A 24,205-nucleotide genomic window follows, 5' to 3' on the forward strand; every position below is an offset into this window, starting at 1 on the left:
GTGTGTGTGTGTGTGTGTGTGTGTGTGTGTGTGTGTGTGTGTGTGTGTGTGTGTGTGTGTGTGTGTGTGTGTGTGTGTGTGTGTGTGTGTGTGTGTGTGTGTGTGTGTGTGTGTGCGTGTGCGTGTGCGTGTGCGTGTGCGTGTGCGTGTGTGTGTGTGTAATATAAAAATATATAATATACAAAGATTATAATAAAACAAGATATAATATTAATCGTACTATTCCGTTTTCCTTGTTTTTCTTGAATTACTTTTTGCAAGAATAAGTGAACAAAATTCTAATAGTAATTATTGTGTACAACTGTATGAGTATGATATACAAAAGCCAGTCACGAATGGTCTTAATCAATGATGTATGTTATGTATGATATAATACATTAGTCGAGCAAAATATCATGCGTGAACTTTATAGTACAAAGATCGTATTCCAAATATCATACACGCGTATTTGCATTTTATATGTGACAATATTAACAGTTATTAGAATTCATAAAGCATTAACGTTCTCGTGTTGTAAAATAAAGGAAATTTCCAATTTCCGCTGTATTCAAATTGTAAACACACTGAATATACAGAAGGATTATTTTTATTATCTTTTGCTGTATTATATTAGGAATTTTTTCCTGATTATTATGTTTGATTGATATTATTGATGGAATTAATAATAAAAAAAAATTTTACTTTTTCATAGAGGAAATTCTGTGAGATAAAATGCAAATTGAAAATTTCCATTGCTTCCTTATCATCAGGGAAAGTTGTTTTTTTAAGTTTGGCTTCCTCTTAGAGGAAGCTTGGTAAGTTGAGATGTAAATTGTTAATTCGCACGCACGCCTTCTTGTTTTTAGACTTTTTATAAGAATTCTAAAAATAAATTGTTCAATTTTTTCTTAAGTTTTCACCCCAAAGTAAACAAAATGACTTATCATCACATTAATAATAATTTGACGTACATTGTATTGTCGAGAGTCGCAGACTCATAAAGTATTCACGATAAGAGTAAATTGATAAATATATTGTCAAATATGATTATACTATCTATATAACTATATATAACTCTACTGATATTTTGAAATTTATTTCAATTTTGGCACTTGTGATTTGAGCAGTGTTACAATGTCCGTTTTCTATGCAATTATTGCAATTTGACGAATTAAAGTTTGGTTTTATTATAACATAACATGTCTATTGCAATTCCCAATAAATATAAAAATCTCTTGTTCTCCTTTTTTCTCTTTTTTTACAACACACAAAAATTAAAATATGTATTGTTTAAATATCAATTAATTATAATTAATTACATACACAATTTAAATTAATCTTATGAATGTAAAAAGTTTACCATATCTTATTTTATGGCACTTGATAATTTAGCAATATTTTTATTTTCTCTCTAACATTATATAATATCAAAATATTAGTCAATTAGGATTGATTATACATAATCATGTTAAATTAGAAGACATAGTTTCATTTAAAGATGCTTTTCGCAAAAATCACGCCGGTAAAATAATCCTTTGATATTTTGTCAGGTGTTAGATGAATGACAATAGAGCAGTTTCGTTGACGTAACATACGAGTACATTATGCGTAGTGTAGAGATACTAACCAATTGCTAGAGAAAAAGTTATTACGTGAGGGGACCAAGAACAAAGAGTGTATTACCAATTCAAAAAACATGTGACAGTAGCGTTTGAAACTTGAAATTTTCTTTTTAATTAATAGTTTTATAGTGTTAAAAAAGTTTGAAGAATTCCATATAATAAATTCTTCTTTTGATAAATCCTCTTTAGCTCTTTTGTAAAAAAAGTGTCATAAATATATACAAATTTGTAACTACTCAATTATTAATTTTATTATTCAATTATTTTCACTTATACACTTTACTCTACTTAATTAAATTTGGAATTGTAATTGGCTAAAGATAAAAAGATTTTAATAAATTTATTTATTATAAATAATATATAAATATTCTATATATAACTATAACAAATAAGATGTCTGTATATTAATTTTAAGTATTTGTTATTATTTAATTTGTTAACAGAATTTATTTAATATATTTTTCTCAATTGATAAGCATATATAAAAACGATAAATTAATTAATAAAATGTAAATTAATAATTATAATAGCCAAATTTAATACTTTTGATTATATTAATAATTTAGATTAACAAAATTTGAGAATTATATCGATAATAACTGGCACAATATATTTTGATTAATACACGACGTTTCGGCCAGTATAATTCTCGAATTTTGTTTTTTATTCACTGGCGATCCACCTCTTCAAAATTTAGATTAATTTTTGAATTTTTGTTTTGCGTAGGGGTATTTTTCGATTTCTTCAAGTTAACTTACGTCTTTGGTGGTGGGAGAAACGTGATTATACTGTTGCAAAGATTTTCTCAAAGTATGCGGCAGCTCATCCAAATAAAATCGCTTACATATTCGAGGACAAAGAGTGGACATATGAACAGGTAATATCTGACGCATAGACCGTTTGTATTCGTAAATTTGCACTGCGCATTTAACACTTGCGTCGATGATTGTCAAGACTAATTAGGGTTAATTAATTGATGACAGTTATTACAATTGCAATACATGTAAGCGCAAATTTTGAAAATTTTGAACTTGAAATAATTCAAACAATAACATAACAGTAATATAAATCACAAAAGCAAAACAATTAATAAATTATAGCCATTTCCTTTAAATGAAAAATTACTAAGATAATGTTTATTAAATTTATGAAATTTTAAGCGCAAAAATATCAGTTACAAGTATACTTTATATTCTTTTAATTAACGATATATTATAGCTATTAAAAATGAGGAAACAATTAAGACATTGACGTATTACGAATATCATAATTTCTTGGTAAATAGAAAAATCCAATGAAACTTTTGATTATACAATTTTGAAGTATTATGTACCCATAATTATTTTTTATGAATATGCATAAATCGCACACAGCTGGAACACTACAGTAATCGCGTTGGACGTTATTTCCGCACCAGGCCATTTTCTCATTTTGATAGTATAGCTCTCTTCATGGAAAATCGGCCTGAATACGTCGCTACCTGGTTGGGTCTTAGCAAAGCTAGTTTTGTAGCAGCTTTAATCAACACAAATCTTCGACACGATGTTCTTGTGCATAGCTTAAACGCTGCCAACTGCAAAGCTATCATTTTCGGGGCGGAATTTAAAGAAGGTGAGTTCTTCGATTTACATTGTAGACAAGTTATTTGTAATTTAAAGAATTAATTTTTACGTATAACATCTATCACACGACAAATAATGATTGTCTCGTATTTTATATGCAAAGAATACATGAAAATAAAGCGATTTTGCGTTTTTTGGAAAAACCAGGATTGATTATAATTACTTTCGTAATTTTACAATTACGAACTTTTAACTTTTTCAATACCGATTTATATGACTTTTACTTATTTTATTGATTTTAGTAGAACGTATATACATTTGCATGCATAAATTCTAACGACAATATTTATATTCTTAATGGTCTTCTTCTCTCTCCACACAATTATATTGATCATATTATCCTTAATTCGATTTTCTCTGGCAAATACACTTTCTAAGTGTACTTTCTATTATATGAGTGAAAATCTCTAAACTGTTAGCATTGCAAATATTATCGAAGCGTATCATGTGCAGCGATTCGTGACATCAAGGGTAAAGTACCTGACATTGAACTTTATCAATGGTCTGAGTCGGCGGACACACCGATTTTGGAAGGTGCAATAGATGTTAATACGGAAATCAGCAGCGTTGGTTCTGGGCCTCTCGTTCTAATTGACTATAGCAATCCCCGGGACAAATTGATTTACGTCTATACGTCTGGAACGACGGGAATGCCAAAGGCTGCTGTTATCAGCAATTTAAGGTGAGATTCTACGGATTGATTAGCTAGGCGCAAAAATAATTGAATAATTGAATTGATATTAAGTGTACATGGCAGAAATACGTGTGTATATATTATATAATACATACCTATATACATGTACAAATTATTTCAATATGAATTTATTAATTTGTGTTCCATTTACTGACTACGTATTTATATGTTATTACGAATGATAAGAAGAAATTAATAGTATAAAATTAGTAATTTAGTTTGTCGTCTTTGTCTCATTTTTGTATGTATGCTTCTTTATATTTAGCCACGTCTCGATGGCCGAAGCTCATCTAGTTGCGTGTCTTCTTTAATAAACTTTAATAAACTTTGATTAAGCAGTACGTTAATAAACTTCAATTAGAATTATCGCCAGGCTAAGAATAAATATCTGAAATACTACGTTGATAAATTCAGCTCAAATTTCTCACTTATTGTAAGTATTTTAATTAGGAAAAAAGTACACTCACATATTGTAGTATTAATAATATATAAGCTAACTCGTGAAAATTTTACATTTCTTTTTTGGCGTTATTGAAAGTCAATCCATAACATTAACATAAAATGTTTTTCTGCATTTACTTTTCTGTGTTGCTTTAAATAGTAAAATAAAAATCATTAATAGCTTGCATATACTATTTTTGCGTTTCTAGGTTCATGTTCATGACATGTGGCCCAAACGCCATGTTTAATCTACAATCGGATGATCGAATTTACAATCCTTTGCCTCTTTATCACAGCGCAGGTGGTATACTTGGCGCTGGTCAAGCACTCGTGAGAGGTGTTACAGTCGTGCTTCGTAGAAAATTTAGTGCGTCCAAGTATTGGTCGGATTGCGTTCATTATGAATGTACTGTAAGATCACTCTATTTTTTATATATTTTGTAGTTCCTTAAATTTTAAGTAGTCATAATTTAGTATTAGAAATATTAATTTTTATAGCTCTATAAGAAAATTTTTTATAAATATTAGACATTTTCTTGTAAATTTAACTATTTTTATTAAAATAATCATGTTTCTCCAAAATCGTTAAATAAAAAGTTCTTTAATTATATGTCTTTTAAAACCTGACACTAAGGTTGTGTTCAAATTAGAGAATGTTGTTTAATTATATATTTTTTATTACTACTGAAATTAACCTCTTTTTATTTAATATTTTCATAGATTCTCGTATTAATCATTTTCAATAATACAATCATTTATAATAATATAATTATATACATAGACAAAGCCGTTGGGCAATATTATTAGTATTAAAGTAGCAATCTTTTATATTTATATAGTATTAATTTATGTTGATCATATACATGAATGTAACATACGTTAATGTTTAGCATTTAACAAATTTCTACATCAGAATATTTTGAAATTATTACGTTTTTAATTACTTTTTAATAATAAAAATTATTTTTTATTTTACAGGTAGGGCAATATATTGGAGAAATATGCCGTTTTCTTCTTACAGTCCCACCAAGCGAATACGATAAGAAGCATAAAGTGCGCTTAATGTTGGGAAATGGTCTGAGACCGCAAATTTGGGAATCTTTTATTAAGAGATTTGGTGTGAAGCAAATAGGCGAGTTTTATGGGGCCACTGAAGGAATCTCAAATCTCGGTAAATAATTTGTTTGCTTGTCCTCAGTTAATCTCAGAAGAATTTCGTTATTTAAATCTATCTTAAATACAATAAACTTGTAACAGAAATAATAAATTTTCTTCTGCGTAATAATAATTAATTTTTATGGTAAATGCTGATGTGTTTTAGCTTCTTTTAATGAGTAAATAATAATTCAAAACAATTAAAAATACCGGGGCTTAATTGTTGGTTTAATAGTTTATTATTGTCAAGTGTGTAGTTATTTTCAAAATTATTTATATGATTTGCAGCCAATATTGACAATAAAATCGGTGCTGTTGGTTTTATGCCAAGATATGCTACTAAGTTGTATCCAGTTGCACTATTAAAAATTGATGAAGAGACAGGAGAGTTATTGAGGGGACCAGATGGATTATGCATCACGTGTAAACCTGGTATGTATCATTAAAATTTCATGTCATAAAAAATACGATCAATATTTTAATATTTTAGAAAAGTATTTTTCTTTCCCGTGTTAATGCAACGGATTTAATTTTATTTATTATAATAGTATAATATTACACTATTATAGCAAATTTTAAACATGCGTGCTGTATAAATAGGTATTAGAGTTTCAAGAAGATTTTGTCTTTTTCCATAATTTTTTTAAGAAATTGTCTAATGTAATTAGATATTATTGTGGTATACAATTTCATTAGTTAAAGTTTCTTGCTACAATTATACTACTTTTATATTATTTACTTAGGTGAGCATGGTATTTTTGTGGGTAAAATCAATCCAAAGAAAGTGATGAACGACTTTAACGGTTACGCGGATGCAAAGGCTTCAGAGCAAAAGATTATACATGATGTTTTCAAGAAGGGCGATCGCGTGTTTAACTCTGGTCAGTGTTAATATAAAACATAACTTAGCCTAATTACATAATTCATCACAAATATAATTATATATGATTAAATGAATTTTTCGAACAGGTGATATTTTAGTCATGGACGAACTTGGATACTTTTACTTCAAAGATAGAACTGGTGATACATTCAGGCATGTAGATATAACATATACATATATAGGATTAATATAATACAATCAGACCTATTTAAATATTATTATTATTAAAGTAAAAATTACCAAATAAATACAATTTTAATTAATAATATTATGTTGCTGAAATTGAAATATTAGATGGCGAGGTGAAAATGTTGCTACCTCGGAAGTAGAGGCTGTCGTAAGCAACGTGATAGGCCTCAAAGATACAACTGTATTTGGTGTCGAGGTAAATGACATTTAGATCCATTACTACATATATGTAGATACATACAACTTATTCATAAAATAACTGAGCTTACCTGAAAAAATGTAGAAGTATGTACATAATAAAACATCAATCCATCGGCCGTATCAATTATACATGTATGTACACAGGGTTGGAAAAGTTACTTTATAAACGTATCTAATCACAGTTACAAGTCACCAATTCCGAAAAGTAACGCGTTGCAATTACAATTACTCAAAACGAATCGTTACTTTGCAGTTACTTTCTTGCAATGAAAATAAATGAATGATGATGATAAATGACATATTAAACTTATCGATATTTATTTTAAAAAACGATTCAACATGCGTGTTTTGTCTCTCTCCATCCTTTTTAAGAAACACAATATCGATTCTCACAATGGCTACGTTCAGCAGAAAAAGCTGCTTTGCAACTGTTGTAAAATTCATGAATCTGATTGGCGTATTTCACTCTTAAATTCACTCCAGATTAAGAGAATACACTAATCAGATTCACGAATTTTACAACAGTTGCAAAGCAGCTTTTTCTGCTAAACGCAGCCAATGTCGTCATATGCTCCTAACGCCTTATCATAATTACTAGTTTATCTTAAAGGAGCTTATTAAAAAATGTTATTGTTAATAAAAATTTCCTATTATGCATAATTATGCGTTTTCAGGTACCTGGAAACGAGGGTAAAGCAGGAATGGTAGCTATTTACGATCCGGAAAATTCCTTGGACTTGAAAGGATTGGTAGGAAAGTTGAAGAAAGTTTTGCCGAACTACGCCATACCTCGTTTTCTTCGTATTGTATCGGAATTGCCAATGACTGGTAACAGAACCTAAATTTATTGTTGACGTCTTAAGTCGGATTGTATTTGTGTTATAATAATATAATTTACTTTGTTTACGCAGGAACATTTAAATTGAAAAAGATGAATCTTCAAAAAGATGGTTTTGATGTTAAAAAGGTATGTTCCGTCCTACCTGTTCCAATCCTTAAAATAGAAACGATAATTATAAGAATAATTATATACGTATACATTTTTTGCAGATTAAAGATCCAATTTATTTCCTTAGTAATGATACCTACGTAAGGATGACTGATGAACATTACAATAATATTGTCGAAGAAAAAATCCGATTATAATTCTTCCTTGCGGCATATTTTCTCATGGAAAAACATTCTTTCTAAGATAAAATGGGGGATTAAACTTACTGTTAGGGTAAAACGTTTTTACGATGTTAAGTTTCCAGTGTTAGTAAATTAATCTACTTATTGTTAGTCACTATTTTGTGGACCAATACAGCAGCATGTTTTCTTTCAAAAACGCATACTCGTATGCACAGAAACACGTGCTGTTTCGAAGAACAAAATAACATGAGGCACATTTTCCATTAGAATAAGTATCATGACTGATACTTCATAATTTATGAATTATTTGTATATCATGCAGAATCACAACAATGTGAATATTCCAGTGTAAATTGCAAAATAGCATAGATGATTCACTTAATTATGAAAAAAACAAGAGAGAGAAAGAGGAAATCTATTTTTTAGTTATATGTTTTAGATAGTTGTATTTTCTTAATTGTATTCCTTGCTTTATTTAATTTAAGTTTAGAAAGAACCAATTAAGCGCGTTTTATTTTGTATTTGCAGATATTTAACAGCAAGTTTATTATAAAAACTTTATAGTAATTTTAGTAAATGACTATAATGTAATGCAAGAATCTTAATGGATATAAAAGAGAACGAACAGCAAGAAAACAATATCAAGAATAACTTTTTCCATCTAGATTTTATTGCTAACTAATTGCAAAACTTATTAAATTTTTGAGTTGTAATTGTTTATTTATTAAGATTTACATGTGTATTTTGCTTCCAATAATTGAAAAAAAGTTTTAAATTAAAACATCGAAAATTTGCACAAACGCAACGATTGATATCTTACTTTCTTTCTGTACATATAAATTTATATACCAAATTGTAACATCGATATAACGTAATTATAATGTCTATATAAGTTAACTATAAAGTTGACATAAATTATATTAATTAGTCGATTAGTTTACGGATATTAAATCATTTTGTTAACTTAAATTTTTGACATTTAAAAGGTCCGTATACCTGAAAATCATATCACGTAATCAATATTGCATTATGTTATAAATTAAAATTTATCTGAAAGTGGTAGCAAAATTTCTATGTTTTCTTATCGTTTTTATATTTCTTTATTCTTTAGGGCATTAATATTTGAGAAATAACACGGTAATATAATTGATTGTATACTCTTGGTTTTGTGTGCAATCTACATCCGTCTTGTAATTCTCATTATACATGTAAGTAGTATACATATACATATACATCCCACATAGCACAATAGTTTCAAAAAATTTGTTTCTTTTTTAAATCCTTTTTTAAAAATACTTTTTCAAATTTTTTAATTATGAAATAAATTCTTTTTTAAAAGAATTCCATAGAAAACAATTCTCCGGGGAAAGAATTTATTTTGAGTTTGTAACAATTACCTGAGCTATTTGGGATGCGTTCCTAGAGAGGCATTTAAGATAGTTTAATATAAAATTTATTATTTACACATTTTACACGAACTGTTATTCTTGTACTATTAACAAATGACAATATTTTTCAGTCCCTGTGAAAATATGTATATATATATATATTCAGAAAAATGTCATAGAATTGTTGACGTCTATTTTTGAAAATGTATGATTGTTACAAAAATAAATAATTTTATCATGAAAAAAATATTTATTTCAACAGTTTTACATTTTTTTCCATTAAATAAAAGCAAGCAAGAGATAATGCAATATAATTTGAAAGTTATGGAATTATGTTGTAGCAGAAGAAAAATGTGTGTGTTTCATTCTGAATGATTATTATTGTTATTAAACTTGTAAAATTGTCATTACGTATGGAACATAATCATCAAGTACAGAATATTTGATCAAAATTTGGTGAAACTTCTTAAAAACAGCTTGTTATAGCTACAAATGAAACAATCTTATCGTGGTTTGACATGTGCTATTTAGATTACGTACTACGTTTAAAACTCCTTGATACGTTTTATCAGATAAGTAAATTTTTCCATTATGGGTGATAATTTAATCTGCTGGCTGACGAGAGCCAATCAGGATGTAGCGTGATAGATTACATGACTTAAGGCTGCATCCTGATTGATTCCCACCAGCAGAGACATATGTAAGCGAATCAAGCAAAAGAGCATAATATGCCACTGGTCATAATTTTCTGTCAGATCTTAATATTGTAAAATATTAGATATTTTGTTTTATTAATACATCAAAACACAATTGTAGGATTAATATAATATAGACACAACGCTTGTTTTATTCGTTAAATAATATTAATATTTCAAAGATTTATATTTAAAGGGCGTCATAACGTCTAATTGATTGTGCATTATTTTTCCGAAAGAAAATTATAGTAAGACAAATAAAAATTTGTATACGTTTTCTAATATCTTACTTATTGTTCACCCGATATATCGACGACTTGGATTGTGCGCAGTCTCTTGATCAGTGACACTCATTGTAATCGCTTTTGTATTATACATATGGTATGCACATATTTAGGAATATATTTGATAACGATGTTAATTATGCTTTTAATTATGCTACGATTATTATGTAAGTAAACAATTTTATTCACTTTCTCAAAAATCTTACGTTTTTGTTAAACTATTTCCAAATAAAAAAACACAATTGAGAGAATCAGTTTATTTTAAAGAAAATATGGCATATTATAAATTGTTATATATATTTTACTTATATATCATTTTCTTATAAGTTTTTATGCAATATCTTTGTATTTTTTTATTATAAACATTTTTTCAACCCATTTTACGTTTTCCACAAACAGAAACATTATAAGTTTCTTGGCTAATCCAAAGTTACAAATTACTGCGATTATCGTATTGTTAACAACTAACGTATCGACTCTACCACTTGATTTTTGTTTGAGAACCTTCACATGAAAACCTTGATGTTCATATTCCTCGTGCACCCTACTGTAGTCGCAGTTGCTCCGACGTCGTAGACTGGCGTTGTCGAAATCGCTGTTGAAAACGAATACCTGTACAGTATCAGAAGATATTAGCGACTATATTTACTGCTACAGTTGTTGTGTGACTGTTATTTTGCTATAATAAACTTATCTATTATTGCAGCAAGTTTTACCGACAGTGGAATTTGTTCGACGACATATTGATGTAGAAATACAGCTGACATACACATACCGTGTTATCGTGAGTATTATTTACGGGCTGATAAAAGTTATACATATTTACTCAATGGTTTAATTTTCATGGCGGTTTGAATTGTTTTTGCTCACAGTTTGAAAACCTGATTCATATCTTATTAATGCAAAAATATTATGTTATAAATGAAAGAAACATGTAAAATCTTTTATCAGATAATTAAATCTTCTTTATGTGTGCGATGTTAATTAGCTTCTTATCAGAAGTGCCGTACTTGATTCATCGTTGCGTATAGTTGGTTTCGTATGAGCGAGCGTATTGTTGTTAAATAAAATGCGAATTGTGTGTTTAAAATTTGACAAAATTGAGAAATTTATAGTTATTTATTACAATATAATTTTGTTTTAATGTAGTAGTGTCACACTGTTTTAACTACATCATAATAAAAATTATATTATTCTAAGATGTATTGTGTCATGTAAGAAATTAATTATACAGTAATAAAAGAATATTTTTGCAGTCTATATCAATTTAAGTACATTAATAAACAAAAATTTGAAAATTTGCACATTGCTTTCTTATCATCTGGGCAACTTGATTTTTTATTTGAAAGGTACAAATTGGAAATTTGCACATTACTTTGTTATCTAAGCAAGTTATTATTTTTAATTTTGGCTTTATCATAGAGGGAGCTTTATGAGTAATAATATTAATATTTTAAAGATTGATATTTAAAGGGAGTCATAAAGTTTGATTGTTCATTATTTTTCCGAAAGAAAATTATAGTAACCTAAATAAAAATTTATGAGTAAGGTATAAATGAAAACTGTTCACCATGAAAGCCATGTGCAAGTTTCTAATTTTTCTCCTATGTGCATACAGGCTTTTATTAGCTTCCTCATAGAGGAAGCTTCGTGTGTAAATTCACATTCTGAAGAAGCAATTTCCGATTTGTTCCTTAACTCATAAAGCTTCCTCCATGAGGAAGCCAAAATTAAACATGCCAAAATAAAACAACAACTTGCCTAGATGACGAAGTGATGTGCAAACTAATTTGTACAGGAAGCAATAAAGATATATTTTAATTTGCACAAATTTTGAGAATTGTATTTTCCACAGTATAACATGTAGAGTTTTTTCCATAGATTTTACAATTTTAGGTAACCACAATCAAGAATGGGAGACGGTAAATTCCAATTCTCTATAGATCGTGGAGGCACGTTCACTGATGTATACGCTAGATGCCCTGGAGGGAAGATCCGAGTAATGAAATTACTGTCGGTAGATCCTAGTAATTATAACGATGCACCGACAGAAGGCATTCGTAGAATATTAACAGAGGTATGTTATAGATAATTAAAATTTATGAAAAAAAGATTTTACAATTTAGAGCTCATTAGCAAAAATATATAATTTTTTGTCTGCACAATGGATTGCAGCTAATAGTTCACAAGTATGTAATTTGTAAAAGCAAAGATAGTAAAGCTGCAAATTAGATAAATTATTTAAAAGTTGCTTGAAAAGATTTGTTAGCGAAGATATATTAATAGTGAATTGCATCACACAGAATAACATAATTAAATGCACGAAATATCTTATAAAATTTGTGAAATTATTTATAAAATTTTATATATTTTACAAATTGTCTATTAATTTTAGGAAACAGGCATCAAAATGGATAGCGTAATCGACACCTCGAATATAGACTGGATCAGAATGGGAACAACAGTTGCCACTAATGCATTGTTGGAAAGAAAGGGCGCGAAAATGGCGCTATTAATAAATGAGGGGTTCATGGATCTTTTGTACATCGGTAATCAATCCCGGCCAAATATTTTTGATCTGGTTGGTATAGTTGAATTTAACAAATACTTCTATTTAAAATAATATTGCAGCTCACAGCATATATCACTTTATCGTGAAATACTTACAATTAGCGAAGAAATTTATAAGAGTATTAATTTTATCATTTGAATTATCCTTTGTTAAATATTTACAGGAGATAGTGATGCCGCAGGTTTTATACAAACATGTAATAGAAGTAAAGTGCAGGGTAATTCCTGCTCTACCGGGAAGCTGTTGTATGGAAAACAAGTCGTGGCGAAAGGTAAAAGGTTCTACCGGTGAGGATCTGTTTGTTATTCAGGAACTCGATGAGACACAATTGAAAGAAGATTTGAAAAGACTTCGTAGTCTGGAAATAGATAGTCTCGCTGTCGTTCTGGCACACAGCTATACGTTAGTAAATGCAATTTTTAAATTTCTTTTCAACACATTCAGTTTACATTTTATTTCAATCTTGATCATATACTTATATGAATCTTATATTTTTTACGATATAGTTATGCAGTTAACGAGATTAGAATTGGCGAATTGGCGCGAGAAGCAGGTTTCTCACAAGTATCTCTTTCACATGAGGTAATGCCAATGACAAGAATGGTTCCTAGAGGCCTTACAGCGTGTGCTGATGCTTATTTGACGCCACATATTAAAAATTATGTACAGGTAATGTTTCTTTATAATAATTATATTTGTGGTGTATAAAAATTTGGATTGTTTCATCATTTGTATACATATATAACTCTTTTTAAAATAATAATTAAAAAATATTTAAGGTCCAGCTTTTTTTATTTACAAACTATAATAAGTAAATTTTTAGGCTTTCTCTCAGGGATTTAAAGACAACTTGAAAGGCGTGAACGTATTATTCATGCAGAGCGATGGCGGATTAACACCTATGAATTTGTAACTATTAAAGTTTGCAGAAATTATTATTAAGGATTTTACTAGTGTATAAAATTAACTAACATTATGTTTTGTTGGCACATTAAAGTTTTAATGGGTCGCGTGCTATACTTTCTGGACCAGCTGGTGGAGTCGTTGGATACTCAATGACGACATATGGAAAGGAGACTGATTTACCAGTTATCGGATTCGATATGGGCGGCACGTCCACTGATGTAAGTCGATACGGAGGAAGTTACGAGCACGTTTACGAGAGCACCACGGCAGGCATCGCTATACAAGCCCCGCAGGTATCGCTCTTTTAAAAAATGAATATTAGTATGTTGTTTCAAATCCATTGAAATCTTTTAAGGTTTTTGCTAGAAGTATTAAGTTGCGTTTTCTCGTAAAGAATATATTTTGCTGAAATAAAACATTGGGTTGAAGTTGGATGTCAATACGGTTGCGGCGGGAGGTGGATCGATGCTTTTCTTCAGGTCCGGTCTCTTCGAAGTCGGGCCTGAGAGCGCGGGGGCACATCCTGGACCCGCATGTTACAAAAAGGGTGGTCCACTGACTGTAACAGACGCCAATCTCGCGCTGGGTCGCTTGCTGCCCGAATACTTCCCCCAAATTTTTGGACCTGAGGAAAACGAGCCGCTCGACGTATCTCGTACGTTGAGTATGTTCACAACACTTACCTATGAGGTAATTTTCTTTATATTATACAAAAATATATATCTTTATAAAAGAATATCATGCAATCCAAATCTGATATTTCGTGCAAGAATAAACTCGAGTAAAGCTTTAGTGTATTACTTTGGATTTACAAGACATCTGCACATGTTTCAGATCAATGAATTTCTAAACAAGGATGAAGCAATGTCGATCGATGAGGTGGCAATGGGGTTTATTAGAGTCGCGAATGAGACCATGTGTCGACCGATTCGTGCTCTGACTCAGGTAACAGTTAAATCAAGCTTTCAGTCAACGTTCGTTTCCAGCTTTTGCTGTGACGCACTGTGATTGTTCTTATACCATCTTCAATTTTCTCCTCGAGATAGGCAAAGGGTTACGATACTTCGCGTCATATTCTGGCATGTTTTGGCGGAGCTGGAGGACAGCACGCCTGTGCAATCGCTCGATCGTTGGGCATAAGTACGGTTTTTGTCCACAAGTATGCCGGAATTTTGTCAGCTTACGGAATGGCATTGGCAGATGTTGTTGAGGAGGCACAAGAACCAAGCGCCGAAACTTATCACCACGGTAATTTATAACAGAGATTTCTCTTTAATTATCGCGTGTTCCTCCATATTGACGTTCTCTCTGCGTTTTCTAGAAAACTTCGACCGTTTGGACAATCGTTTGGACGCTATGGAAGCCAAAGTTAAAAGTAGACTTCGCGCACAGGGATTTGCTGATTCTCAAATCAAAACGGAACCATTTCTACACTTACGCTACGAGGGTACCGATTGTGCTTTAATGTGCACCCCTGCAAATAAAACTTCAACAGGGAGCACCGCCACTAGACATGGAGATTTTCTCGTTACTTTTCTAGAAAGGTATAAGAGTTTGGTGGAAAAGAAATCACCTCTTTAATTATTTGTTCACAAACTTTCTCTCAATTGTAATTAGGTATCAGACAGAATTTGGCTTCACGATACCAGACCGTAAGATTTCAGTTGATGATGTGAGAATTCGAGGAACCGGAAAAACTGAAATTCCGGAAGATCCCATATTACCTCCTTCACAAGCTTCACCAAAAGCTGAAAAGGTCAGAGGAAGAATGCAGATAATATTTTTTAACAGTTATTAAACAATTTTCTTTTTGTATTTAAACCGAATTCAATTTTTTAAACTGATAACTTGATCGAATCTTATTAGGAATCAAGAAAAGTTGAGAAATTTTAAAGATATAAATTTTCTAGACCACCATGGTGTACTTCGAGGGTGGTTATCAGGAAACGGGAGTCTACCAGTTAAGTTCGTTATCCCCCGGAGATACTTTACGTGGTCCCGTCATTATTATGGATAGCTTGAGCACACTTTTAGTGGAGCCAGACTGCACTGCGGAACTCACTTGCCGCGGTGATGTGAAAATCACGATTGGACAAGGTCAACGAACGAAAGTCACCACTGAGCTCGATAGCATTCAGCTCAGCATCTTTTCGCATCGTTTTATGAGCATTGCTGAACAAATGGGCCGGTACGTACATCAGTAAATTATTTTTATGCTTTAAATACAATTATTTTTCTAGCGCTTTTGAAGATTGCGCGGTAACATCTGTGTTTTTAACCTTTGGCAGAGTACTTCAAAGAACTTCGATCTCCACTAACATCAAGGAGCGATTGGACTTCTCGTGCGCGATATTTGGTCCCGACGGTGGTCTTGTTTCAAATGCACCCCATATTCCGGTGCATCTGGGCGCCATGCAAGAAACCGTGCAATACCAGATAAAAGCATTCAATGGCAAGTTCACGCCGGGAGACGTCATTCTCGCTAATCATCCATTAGCAGGCGGTTCCCATCTTCCCGATTTGACAGTCATCACGCCAGTATTTTACAAGTTCGTGCATTTCCTGCGTTCGACATTTAAAGGAAATTTTGTAATGGACAGATCCAGGGAGAAGCGGTGGTTGAAAAGATGTCGATTCGAATAGACGTCAAATGCGTCGAATAGACGTCGATTTGATGTCGATCGACGTCTTTTCGATCAATCGTTTCTCACTGGGGAAACGTTACACGAATGCCATTTTTACTTACACGATGCTTTAATAAAAGAAGAAACGTTGTTAAAATGTTGCAACTAAATATTTAAATTTTTCTCTTATTTGTTAAATTAGTGTACATTTCGACACAAATTTTGTATGTACTATAGAGATGTGCCTGCACCGGTATTCTTCGTGGCCAGTCGTGGCCATCATGCTGATATCGGTGGTATTACGCCGGGTTCTATGCCGCCGCATTCAACGAGCCTGAGTCAGGTACGAAAATATCGAATGGATTTTAAAGGAATTATATACATAAATATTATACTTTTTATAGGAAGGCGCCGTCTTTAAAAGTTTCCTGCTAGTACATAAGGGGATATTTCGAGAAAAGGAACTAACGGATGCCTTGATGGCGCCGGGCAAGATACCGGGAAGTTCGGGAACCAGGAATCTCTCGAACAACATCAGTGACCTCAAGGCTCAGATCGCAGCAAATCAGAAAGTAATTTTTAATCATTTAATTAAATTCAATCATATGCAAGTTAAATGTGTATAAATTACCGCAAACCATGGTCGAAACGTTGTGAGTTTAAACATAGAAATTTGCCAGACATGGTCAAGTAATCTTCTAAAGTGTATAAATTACGTTTTCTTTTTCTGTAAGGGTTTTCAACTGGTAAACGAATTAATTGATATATACAGTCTCGAGGTAGTTCAAGCATACATGGATTATATTCAATGTAATGCCGAAGTCGCCGTTCGAGAGATGTTAAAATCGATAGGCACGGGAATTAAAATGCGAAGGGGAAAAGAAACCGACATCGTTGCCATTGACTACCTTGATAATGGCAGTCCTATCAAGTTACATGTGGATCTCGATATCGATAAGGGCGAAGCGATTTTTGATTTTAGGTAAACTTTCAATTGGTATTTGCCAGTATTCGTAATTTTGTTATTTAATTAGATCAAAAATAGGTCTGTTCTAATTTGTTACTTTCTTATGCATTTCTCAACATAACATATTATATTTCTTTGTTCTTTAATAATCTTAAAAAAAAACGACATAGTATATTTCCTATTTTTCTCATTGCTTCCTGAAAAATTCTATGCTATAATAATTGTATATAACGTTCTCAATATAAATTATAGTAATTTATGAGATATTTCAAGACAAAGCTTTGTTTACTCAATTCACAGTGAAACAGGTTGTGAAGTATGGGGTAACTGTAACGCGCCGCGTGCCATAACTTTGTCTGCGATAATTTATTGCTTGAGATGTATGGTAGGCCACGATATACCCCTAAATCAGGTAATCGATTCTTCTCGAGCTCTCTTTAGAAAAGTCTAACAATAAATTCGAATTGATCTCATTCCGTTTCTGTAGGGTTGTTTGAAGCCTGTGAAAATAATTATCCCCAAGGGGTCGTTACTCGATCCTTCGGACGATGCGGCGGTGGTGGGTGGCAACGTCTTGACATCTCAGCGCATCGTCGACGTAATCTTGGCAGCTTTCGAAATTTGCGCGGCATCGCAGGGTTGTATGAACAACGTAACCCTCGGCACTGAGGAATGGGGTTACTACGAGACAGTGGCCGGTGGGAGTGGAGCAGTAAGAAGAGATTATTAATACATATTCCGAGTCTTGAAATTAATTGTGATTAGTAAATCGGTTAAATAATTAAGAAAATAATGAGTTGGCTAAGTAATTAATTGAGAAAAAAGATTTAAATTTTCTAGGATTAGAAGGTATAAAAATGATAATAATTAGTAGAGGAAAGATCTCTATTATAAGATAGGATTCTAATATGAGATGGCAGGTTTCAACGTTCAAATTCAATCACAAATCTTTTTTCGCAACGATTACACGATCTAACAATCAATTCTCCTGTAAACGGATTTTACCCCAAGGGCAATAAATTCATGATGGAACCGACAGATGATTCCTACTAATTTAGCAGAAACTTCGCTGTCTCATATTAGGAGCCTATCTCATAATGATTTTCCCCTATTATTCTTTCTGTACCACAAAACTTAATGTTAGATACACAGACATAATATAACATCTTGCTTCTTATTTTAGTTTGACGATATATACCTATGATAGGTATTTATTTAGCAAACGTGTTTGTGTTCCTTAGGGACCGACATGGCACGGCAGAAGTGCGGTTCACACGCACATGACCAACACGAGAATCACAGATCCAGAAATACTCGAGCTTCGCTATCCAATTATACTTAACCGCTTCTCCGTTCGATCTGGAAGTGGTGGTAATGGAGCGTGTATCGGTGGCGATGGTGCTGTACGCGAAATGATATTTAGGTGATTAAGCACTGTTAAATCTCAAATTTCGACACATACCTACAAATTTTTCTTCTACTTAGAAATTATGTGTTTTAAACACCCACAGAAAAGATTTCCAGATCCAATGCTATTATACTTGACTGTATCATAAAATAGGATCGATATAGAGCCAATCATATTTATTCTAGAGAAAGGAATATTTTATTCTTAAATGGAAAATTCTAAAATCTAGGATAAAATGATCTTGATACTATCTCATTATTTTTCTCAGAACTAATTCCATGTAAAATCGTGGCAATCTTATAATATTCTTGATCTGGTAATACATCTCGAACTGAAGGAAATCTTATTCTATTCTTTTTGTGGCGGTTGCAACGCGCGATCCGGCACAAATTGGCAATCCGGCACTACGCGACACGCGCGCGGGCGCCAGCTTCTGAGTATTCACCAACCGCCGCTAGGCCGCGTATGGTGACAGTCAAAAACTCGGAATTGATCAGAATTCACTCTCGCGGGCCTCCTTTTATACCCTACGAGACTGAATTTTGCTTCCGAGTTTTTGGCCGTCACCATGCGCGGCCTAGCGGCGGTCGTCAAATATCGTGGTGCCAACTTCGTGTGTTGGAGGGAAAATTTATTCTAAATGCAAGAATACACAAACTTACATTTATACAAATTATTCTTGTCTCAATATACTAAGTCAATCTTTTTTAATTCGATAGAGGAGAATAAGTATTATCGATTTTAGTTTGAGATTGTCTTATTTTTATACTAAATGAGGTTGTGACAAGTATAAATGCGTCAAGAATATTTTTTGTCTCGGTAACAGAAATCCTTTCTGAGGGTGAAGATAATAGAAAAACAACTGTCTGCGAAAACTACTCTTATTTAAGTCTTTTTTAAAAATATTTGTATGTTCGCAGAGCTCCGATGACCTTATCTGTATTAACCGAGCGGAGAGTATATCATCCACCTGGATATAATGGTGGTGAGGGTGGAGCATGTGGCTTAAATATTTTGGTGCGAGCTGATGGCAGACGGATCAATTTAGGCCCGAAGGCTGCCGTTCCAGTTTATACGGGGGTAAGCAATTTTAAATAATATCTTTGGCAAAAACATGTATCTTGCAAGTTTTATTAAAAGAGCAACATGCTCGAAAGTGCCCTAACATGTTATAACAATGTATTCATTTAAAATACATGTTAATTGATTGTATACGCCGTAAAACCAGAACTTTGTGAATTATATTGCATATATTGCAAATAATGCATATTGGAGGTAATAAATTTAAATAGAAGAGTTAATAAATCAAGTTTGATCAAATTGATGTTAATCGGTAATATAAATATGAATATTTTACTATGAATTTTTACATAAAAGCAAAATGATTTAATATTTAATTTCCGTGTGAAAATAATTTGTATCAAATAATTAATATATGTTTATTTCTCTAAAAAATAAAATTTAAAAAAACGCAATTAAACCTAAAAGATAGGTGGAAGATAGTGTCGTGAAGAAATGGTTTTCAGGGTTTATGTTGGCTCGTAAAACTGTATCCGGATAAAATAAGATCTGTGTGTGTGTTGTGTGCCACACTATATTCGTAGCCACGCAGCAAGAGGTGAAATAATTTCTTTCATAACTGTGTGCGTATTAATAGTCGAGTTTTTAAGCCTATTTTGTAAAGGCTGCATGGGCATTTAGAATTTTTATAAATGGATAAATTTCGATACATAACTTCGGATCACAAAACAAATGTAAATATAAAGAACAAAAAATTTTTCAAATTTTTTACTACGCAATTCTATGCTTTCGATATAATCTGAGAGATTTATGGGATTTCATTCTTTTCGAATTCAATATTACACAGTTAAAAATAAATAACATTTAATTAGAAACAGATACGTTAAAGATACTTTTTAATATTTCATAAAAATTTTATAACATTTATGTTTATTGTAAATTTTAACATTTGACTCATGCTTTGACATATACATAATAGGCAAAGTGTTACCAATGCTTTGTAAGCTCAATTTTTGTCTCGTTTTTATTTTAAAAAGTAGAGTTGTGTACATTTTGAGAAGACTTTTGGTTTTTATATTATATTTTCAATAGAAAGTACAAGAAATTACACTGTGTGTCAACCAACATCGAGTTTAACAAAATTCTTTTCGCATTTATCGGAGCATGAGAGTCGACAGTGGATGTACTCGTATATCTACACTTCCGAATATTTCAGCAACAGTTTGTCAAGAGGATAGCGATTACCATACAAGCGTATACATACACTTTGCCAGTACTTTTACTCCTTCCGTTAGTATCATATGTTTTCTTTGCAATTTATTCTTCGGTCTCTTTTCATTAATTTTCCCTACAATAAAATAAGTAAATATCAGCAAGAAAAATTTTATGTCGCACCTTAAGGCCGGTCATAGTCGAATCTTATATTAAAGACTGTCTTGAACAAAGCACAGTCTTTATTTATCAAAATATTTGGTCTAATCTAAACTAAAATTATTACTTAATAATTACAGTTATATAACAATTACTATCGGTAAACAGCATTTATATTGAAATTTTTTTAAATAATAAAATTCATAAGGCTCTGACGTAAAATCGCAATTCGAAGGAATGAAGGATGTAAGAGCCAAGACGGGATGTTAGTGTCTAAATGATTTTAATTTTTAAATTGAAATTTTTTAATTTAAGTAATTATACTATCTTTAAAACGAGATAATTTTGTTTTATACTCAAGTAGCAAATGTATACACAATTAGCTTGGTTTTTTCATATACATAATAATTTTTGAAGACTCTCTATATATGCAAATGTGGTCGACGTATTTCGTTCTTTTTTTTTGTGATTTGTGCTATAAATCTCGATTAGTATGCGATTTGATTTTATGGCTAGGGCGAATGCAATTTTCCAAAAATTTTGATGACGTTATTTTGCGGCACGGTATTGCTTCGAAGTTTCGATGGAATAGTTTGCAGTGGTTTGGTCAAAAGTTGGTATGTGTGCGTACGCCGCACGTACGTGCAAAAAGTAGCAGTGTAACATGACTGCTTCTCGGTCCTGGTTGTCTCTTCTCACTGCATTTAATAATTATAAACTCGTAATTTAATAATAATACATTCAGCAGTCGGCGGGTGTCAAAAATTTCGTGTATGTCTTTGATATCCCCCAAACTGTATTAAATATTAAAACATGCGCCATAAACAATTATGACAGAGATATATCTTTATATGTATGCATTACATTTAATGTACAACGGTAATACAAATTATAAGTACAGACAGCAGCAATTATTATTCAAACAATTTATCCTACATTTATTTCATTTGTAACTTTACACGCGTACTATATTTTATAACATATAAATTGCATTTTAGTTTTTGGTATTATCGGATTGATATTTTCGTTTTAATAACGTGAAATTATTGTTATTACAAAAGTGTAGCTAACAATTTCTCATCAAGCTTCCACGGTTTCTTCGCAGGATAAGTTCATTATGGAAACTCCAGGTGGTGGTGGTTACGGTTTCGTTTACGAAGAGAAGCAAGTTGGAAGGTCTTCAATCTATTCGAAAACTCACGATTCTCAACATTTAACAACAAGATCTACTTCAAAATATGAAGATTCCAAATCTACCAGCAGTTTGCATAACTTTACAGAACGCGGAAGTGTATTCGAATACCGTATGGCCCAGGAATCCGTTTAATAAAACTCACAATTATTACTACAATTATGTTGTTTAATGAATGTATTTCGGCAGGAATAAAGGTATATGAGTTGCAATACTGAATTCACGCTACAATGCATAAGTATTCATATTTATAGCTAAAATATTATTATATATAAGTGGAATATTCTTTTATTAGTAAATAGATATTATTTGTTCCTCTAAATAATTGTTAAGATTACATTTTGTTTTTAATTATATTGTAATAATATTTATATTCTTATTTTTTAAGTATATGCAAATTGTTATATATTTTTAAGCATACATACACATGTATATATATGTCAACACTTTAATAAAGATGTTCTCCTTCTAACTTTGTATATTACCATTATATTTGTAATATTTTCGGTATTTTTCATGCAATTCTCGGGCTTTGTTTTAGTTTTTATCATTCGATTGGTACCGTCACTTCCAAGTCAATTGATTTACATTCTCGAGAAATTGTCAATTCCCAAAGAAATCAAATTTCTCTTTGCTATGGTTAATTTCCTCGATTTACCAGTCCGTTCGATTTGCGGCAGGTGCAAGATGGCTGCCGTTTCATTTCCGGCAGGAGTAATTATTGACCGAAATGTCACTGTGCTGACCTACATAGCACGGGAATTATGATTGCATTCCCATAAAACGTTGTCCAAGATATTCTAACAATTTGTTAACGAAAGATTTTCCTTTCGTAAATTTTCATGTAAAATATAATATGATATTAGAAATAAGCGAGATACTTGATATTACGTTTGTATTAGTCTTGTCTTATACCTTGCATCTTTAAAGATTATTTATGTTTTAAATAAATAAGTAAAAAAGTTAATATTAAATGTTATCAAACGAAAATATATTAGAGAAAATTAATATTAGCGTACAACAATCGGCTATGATTAGAAGAAACTTATTGCGAGAAAGGTCCAGGTTCAAATTCTAGCTGTGGTAATATTTTGCGCAATAACTTTCTTCTAATTAAATTATAGCCAGTTATTGTCAAACAACATTAATTGTCTGTTATTTACTTACTGGAAAAAGAAAGATTATCACTCGTGCTTCAAAATATATTTCAAATAAATATGGAGAACCAACTTTGAGCTAGATCTTGGTAGCTTAAGAAAAAGTAGATTATTATGTATTTAATGAAAGTTTTAATATATTTGTAATTACTATATTGTAGTATTTTATTAACCGTATAAGCTACAACAAAATACGTATACAAAAAATTAACGAAAGTAAACCAATATAATTTTTTAGTTTTCTTAAAAAATTACATTAAACTTTTATGTAAAATATGGGTATGTGGGGAATTTATATCTGTTAAAACATAGCATTGCGCGCGCTACGCAAAGTACGACTTTAATTAGTTTTACGCCGTAAACTGTGGCGTAACGCTAATTGCATTGTAGGGCTAATAAATAAAATCTTCGTAATTTAAAGATTTCTAACGTATTACAGAGTTATAGAAGACATGTTACCAAATTAATAAACAAGAAAACTTTAGTAGCGTTCCAGTTGAATGATAAAGGAAAGATTCTTTATTATGAGATGGGTTTCCAATATGAGATAGCAGGTTTTCAACGTAGAAATTTAATCACAAATCTTTTCTCGCAACGATTACACGATCCAACAATCAATTTTCCGCTAAACAGATTTCATTCCAAGGGCGATAAATTCACGGTGCATACAACAGATGATGTCTATTAATTTAGCAGAAACCCCG

The 24,205-nt window shown here is 31.4% G+C and overlaps 2 protein-coding genes across 2 annotated transcripts in view; both read left to right on the forward strand.

Moving 5' to 3' along the window:
- The window catches only part of LOC105568479 (long-chain fatty acid transport protein 4), a 13,968-nt gene extending 4,779 nt beyond the window's left edge, over positions 1 to 9,189 (forward strand). Inside the window, exons 2-13 of the mRNA XM_012024183.1 lie at positions 2,328 to 2,478; positions 2,975 to 3,212; positions 3,677 to 3,905; positions 4,568 to 4,769; positions 5,337 to 5,529; positions 5,802 to 5,945; positions 6,257 to 6,394; positions 6,483 to 6,549; positions 6,691 to 6,781; positions 7,461 to 7,614; positions 7,698 to 7,753; positions 7,837 to 9,189. Of these exons, the coding sequence (XP_011879573.1) occupies positions 2,328 to 2,478; positions 2,975 to 3,212; positions 3,677 to 3,905; positions 4,568 to 4,769; positions 5,337 to 5,529; positions 5,802 to 5,945; positions 6,257 to 6,394; positions 6,483 to 6,549; positions 6,691 to 6,781; positions 7,461 to 7,614; positions 7,698 to 7,753; positions 7,837 to 7,932 (1,759 nt within the window). The 3' untranslated portion in view covers positions 7,933 to 9,189. The remainder of the gene's footprint in view (positions 1 to 2,327; positions 2,479 to 2,974; positions 3,213 to 3,676; positions 3,906 to 4,567; positions 4,770 to 5,336; positions 5,530 to 5,801; positions 5,946 to 6,256; positions 6,395 to 6,482; positions 6,550 to 6,690; positions 6,782 to 7,460; positions 7,615 to 7,697; positions 7,754 to 7,836) is intronic.
- A 1,617-nt stretch (positions 9,190 to 10,806) lies between these two features.
- LOC105568480 (5-oxoprolinase) lies at positions 10,807 to 22,556 on the forward strand. Its single transcript, XM_012024184.1, has 23 exons — positions 10,807 to 10,898; positions 10,991 to 11,068; positions 12,181 to 12,361; positions 12,680 to 12,865; positions 13,020 to 13,258; positions 13,363 to 13,525; positions 13,680 to 13,765; positions 13,854 to 14,055; positions 14,192 to 14,452; positions 14,597 to 14,707; positions 14,809 to 15,010; positions 15,084 to 15,306; positions 15,380 to 15,518; positions 15,673 to 15,950; positions 16,051 to 16,311; positions 16,624 to 16,729; positions 16,791 to 16,958; positions 17,121 to 17,368; positions 17,654 to 17,765; positions 17,841 to 18,065; positions 18,595 to 18,776; positions 19,682 to 19,841; positions 22,258 to 22,556. The coding sequence occupies exons 3-23, from the start codon at positions 12,197 to 12,199 to the stop codon at positions 22,477 to 22,479; spliced, it is 3,939 nt and encodes a 1,312-aa protein (XP_011879574.1). The 5' UTR covers positions 10,807 to 10,898; positions 10,991 to 11,068; positions 12,181 to 12,196; the 3' UTR covers positions 22,480 to 22,556.
- Positions 22,557 to 24,205: the final 1,649 nt, after the last annotated feature.

Source organism: Vollenhovia emeryi, unplaced genomic scaffold, assembly GCF_000949405.1.
Source record: "Vollenhovia emeryi isolate VEMERY1.0 unplaced genomic scaffold, V.emery_V1.0 DF939129.1, whole genome shotgun sequence".
Taxonomy (NCBI): Eukaryota; Metazoa; Arthropoda; class Insecta; order Hymenoptera; family Formicidae; genus Vollenhovia; species Vollenhovia emeryi.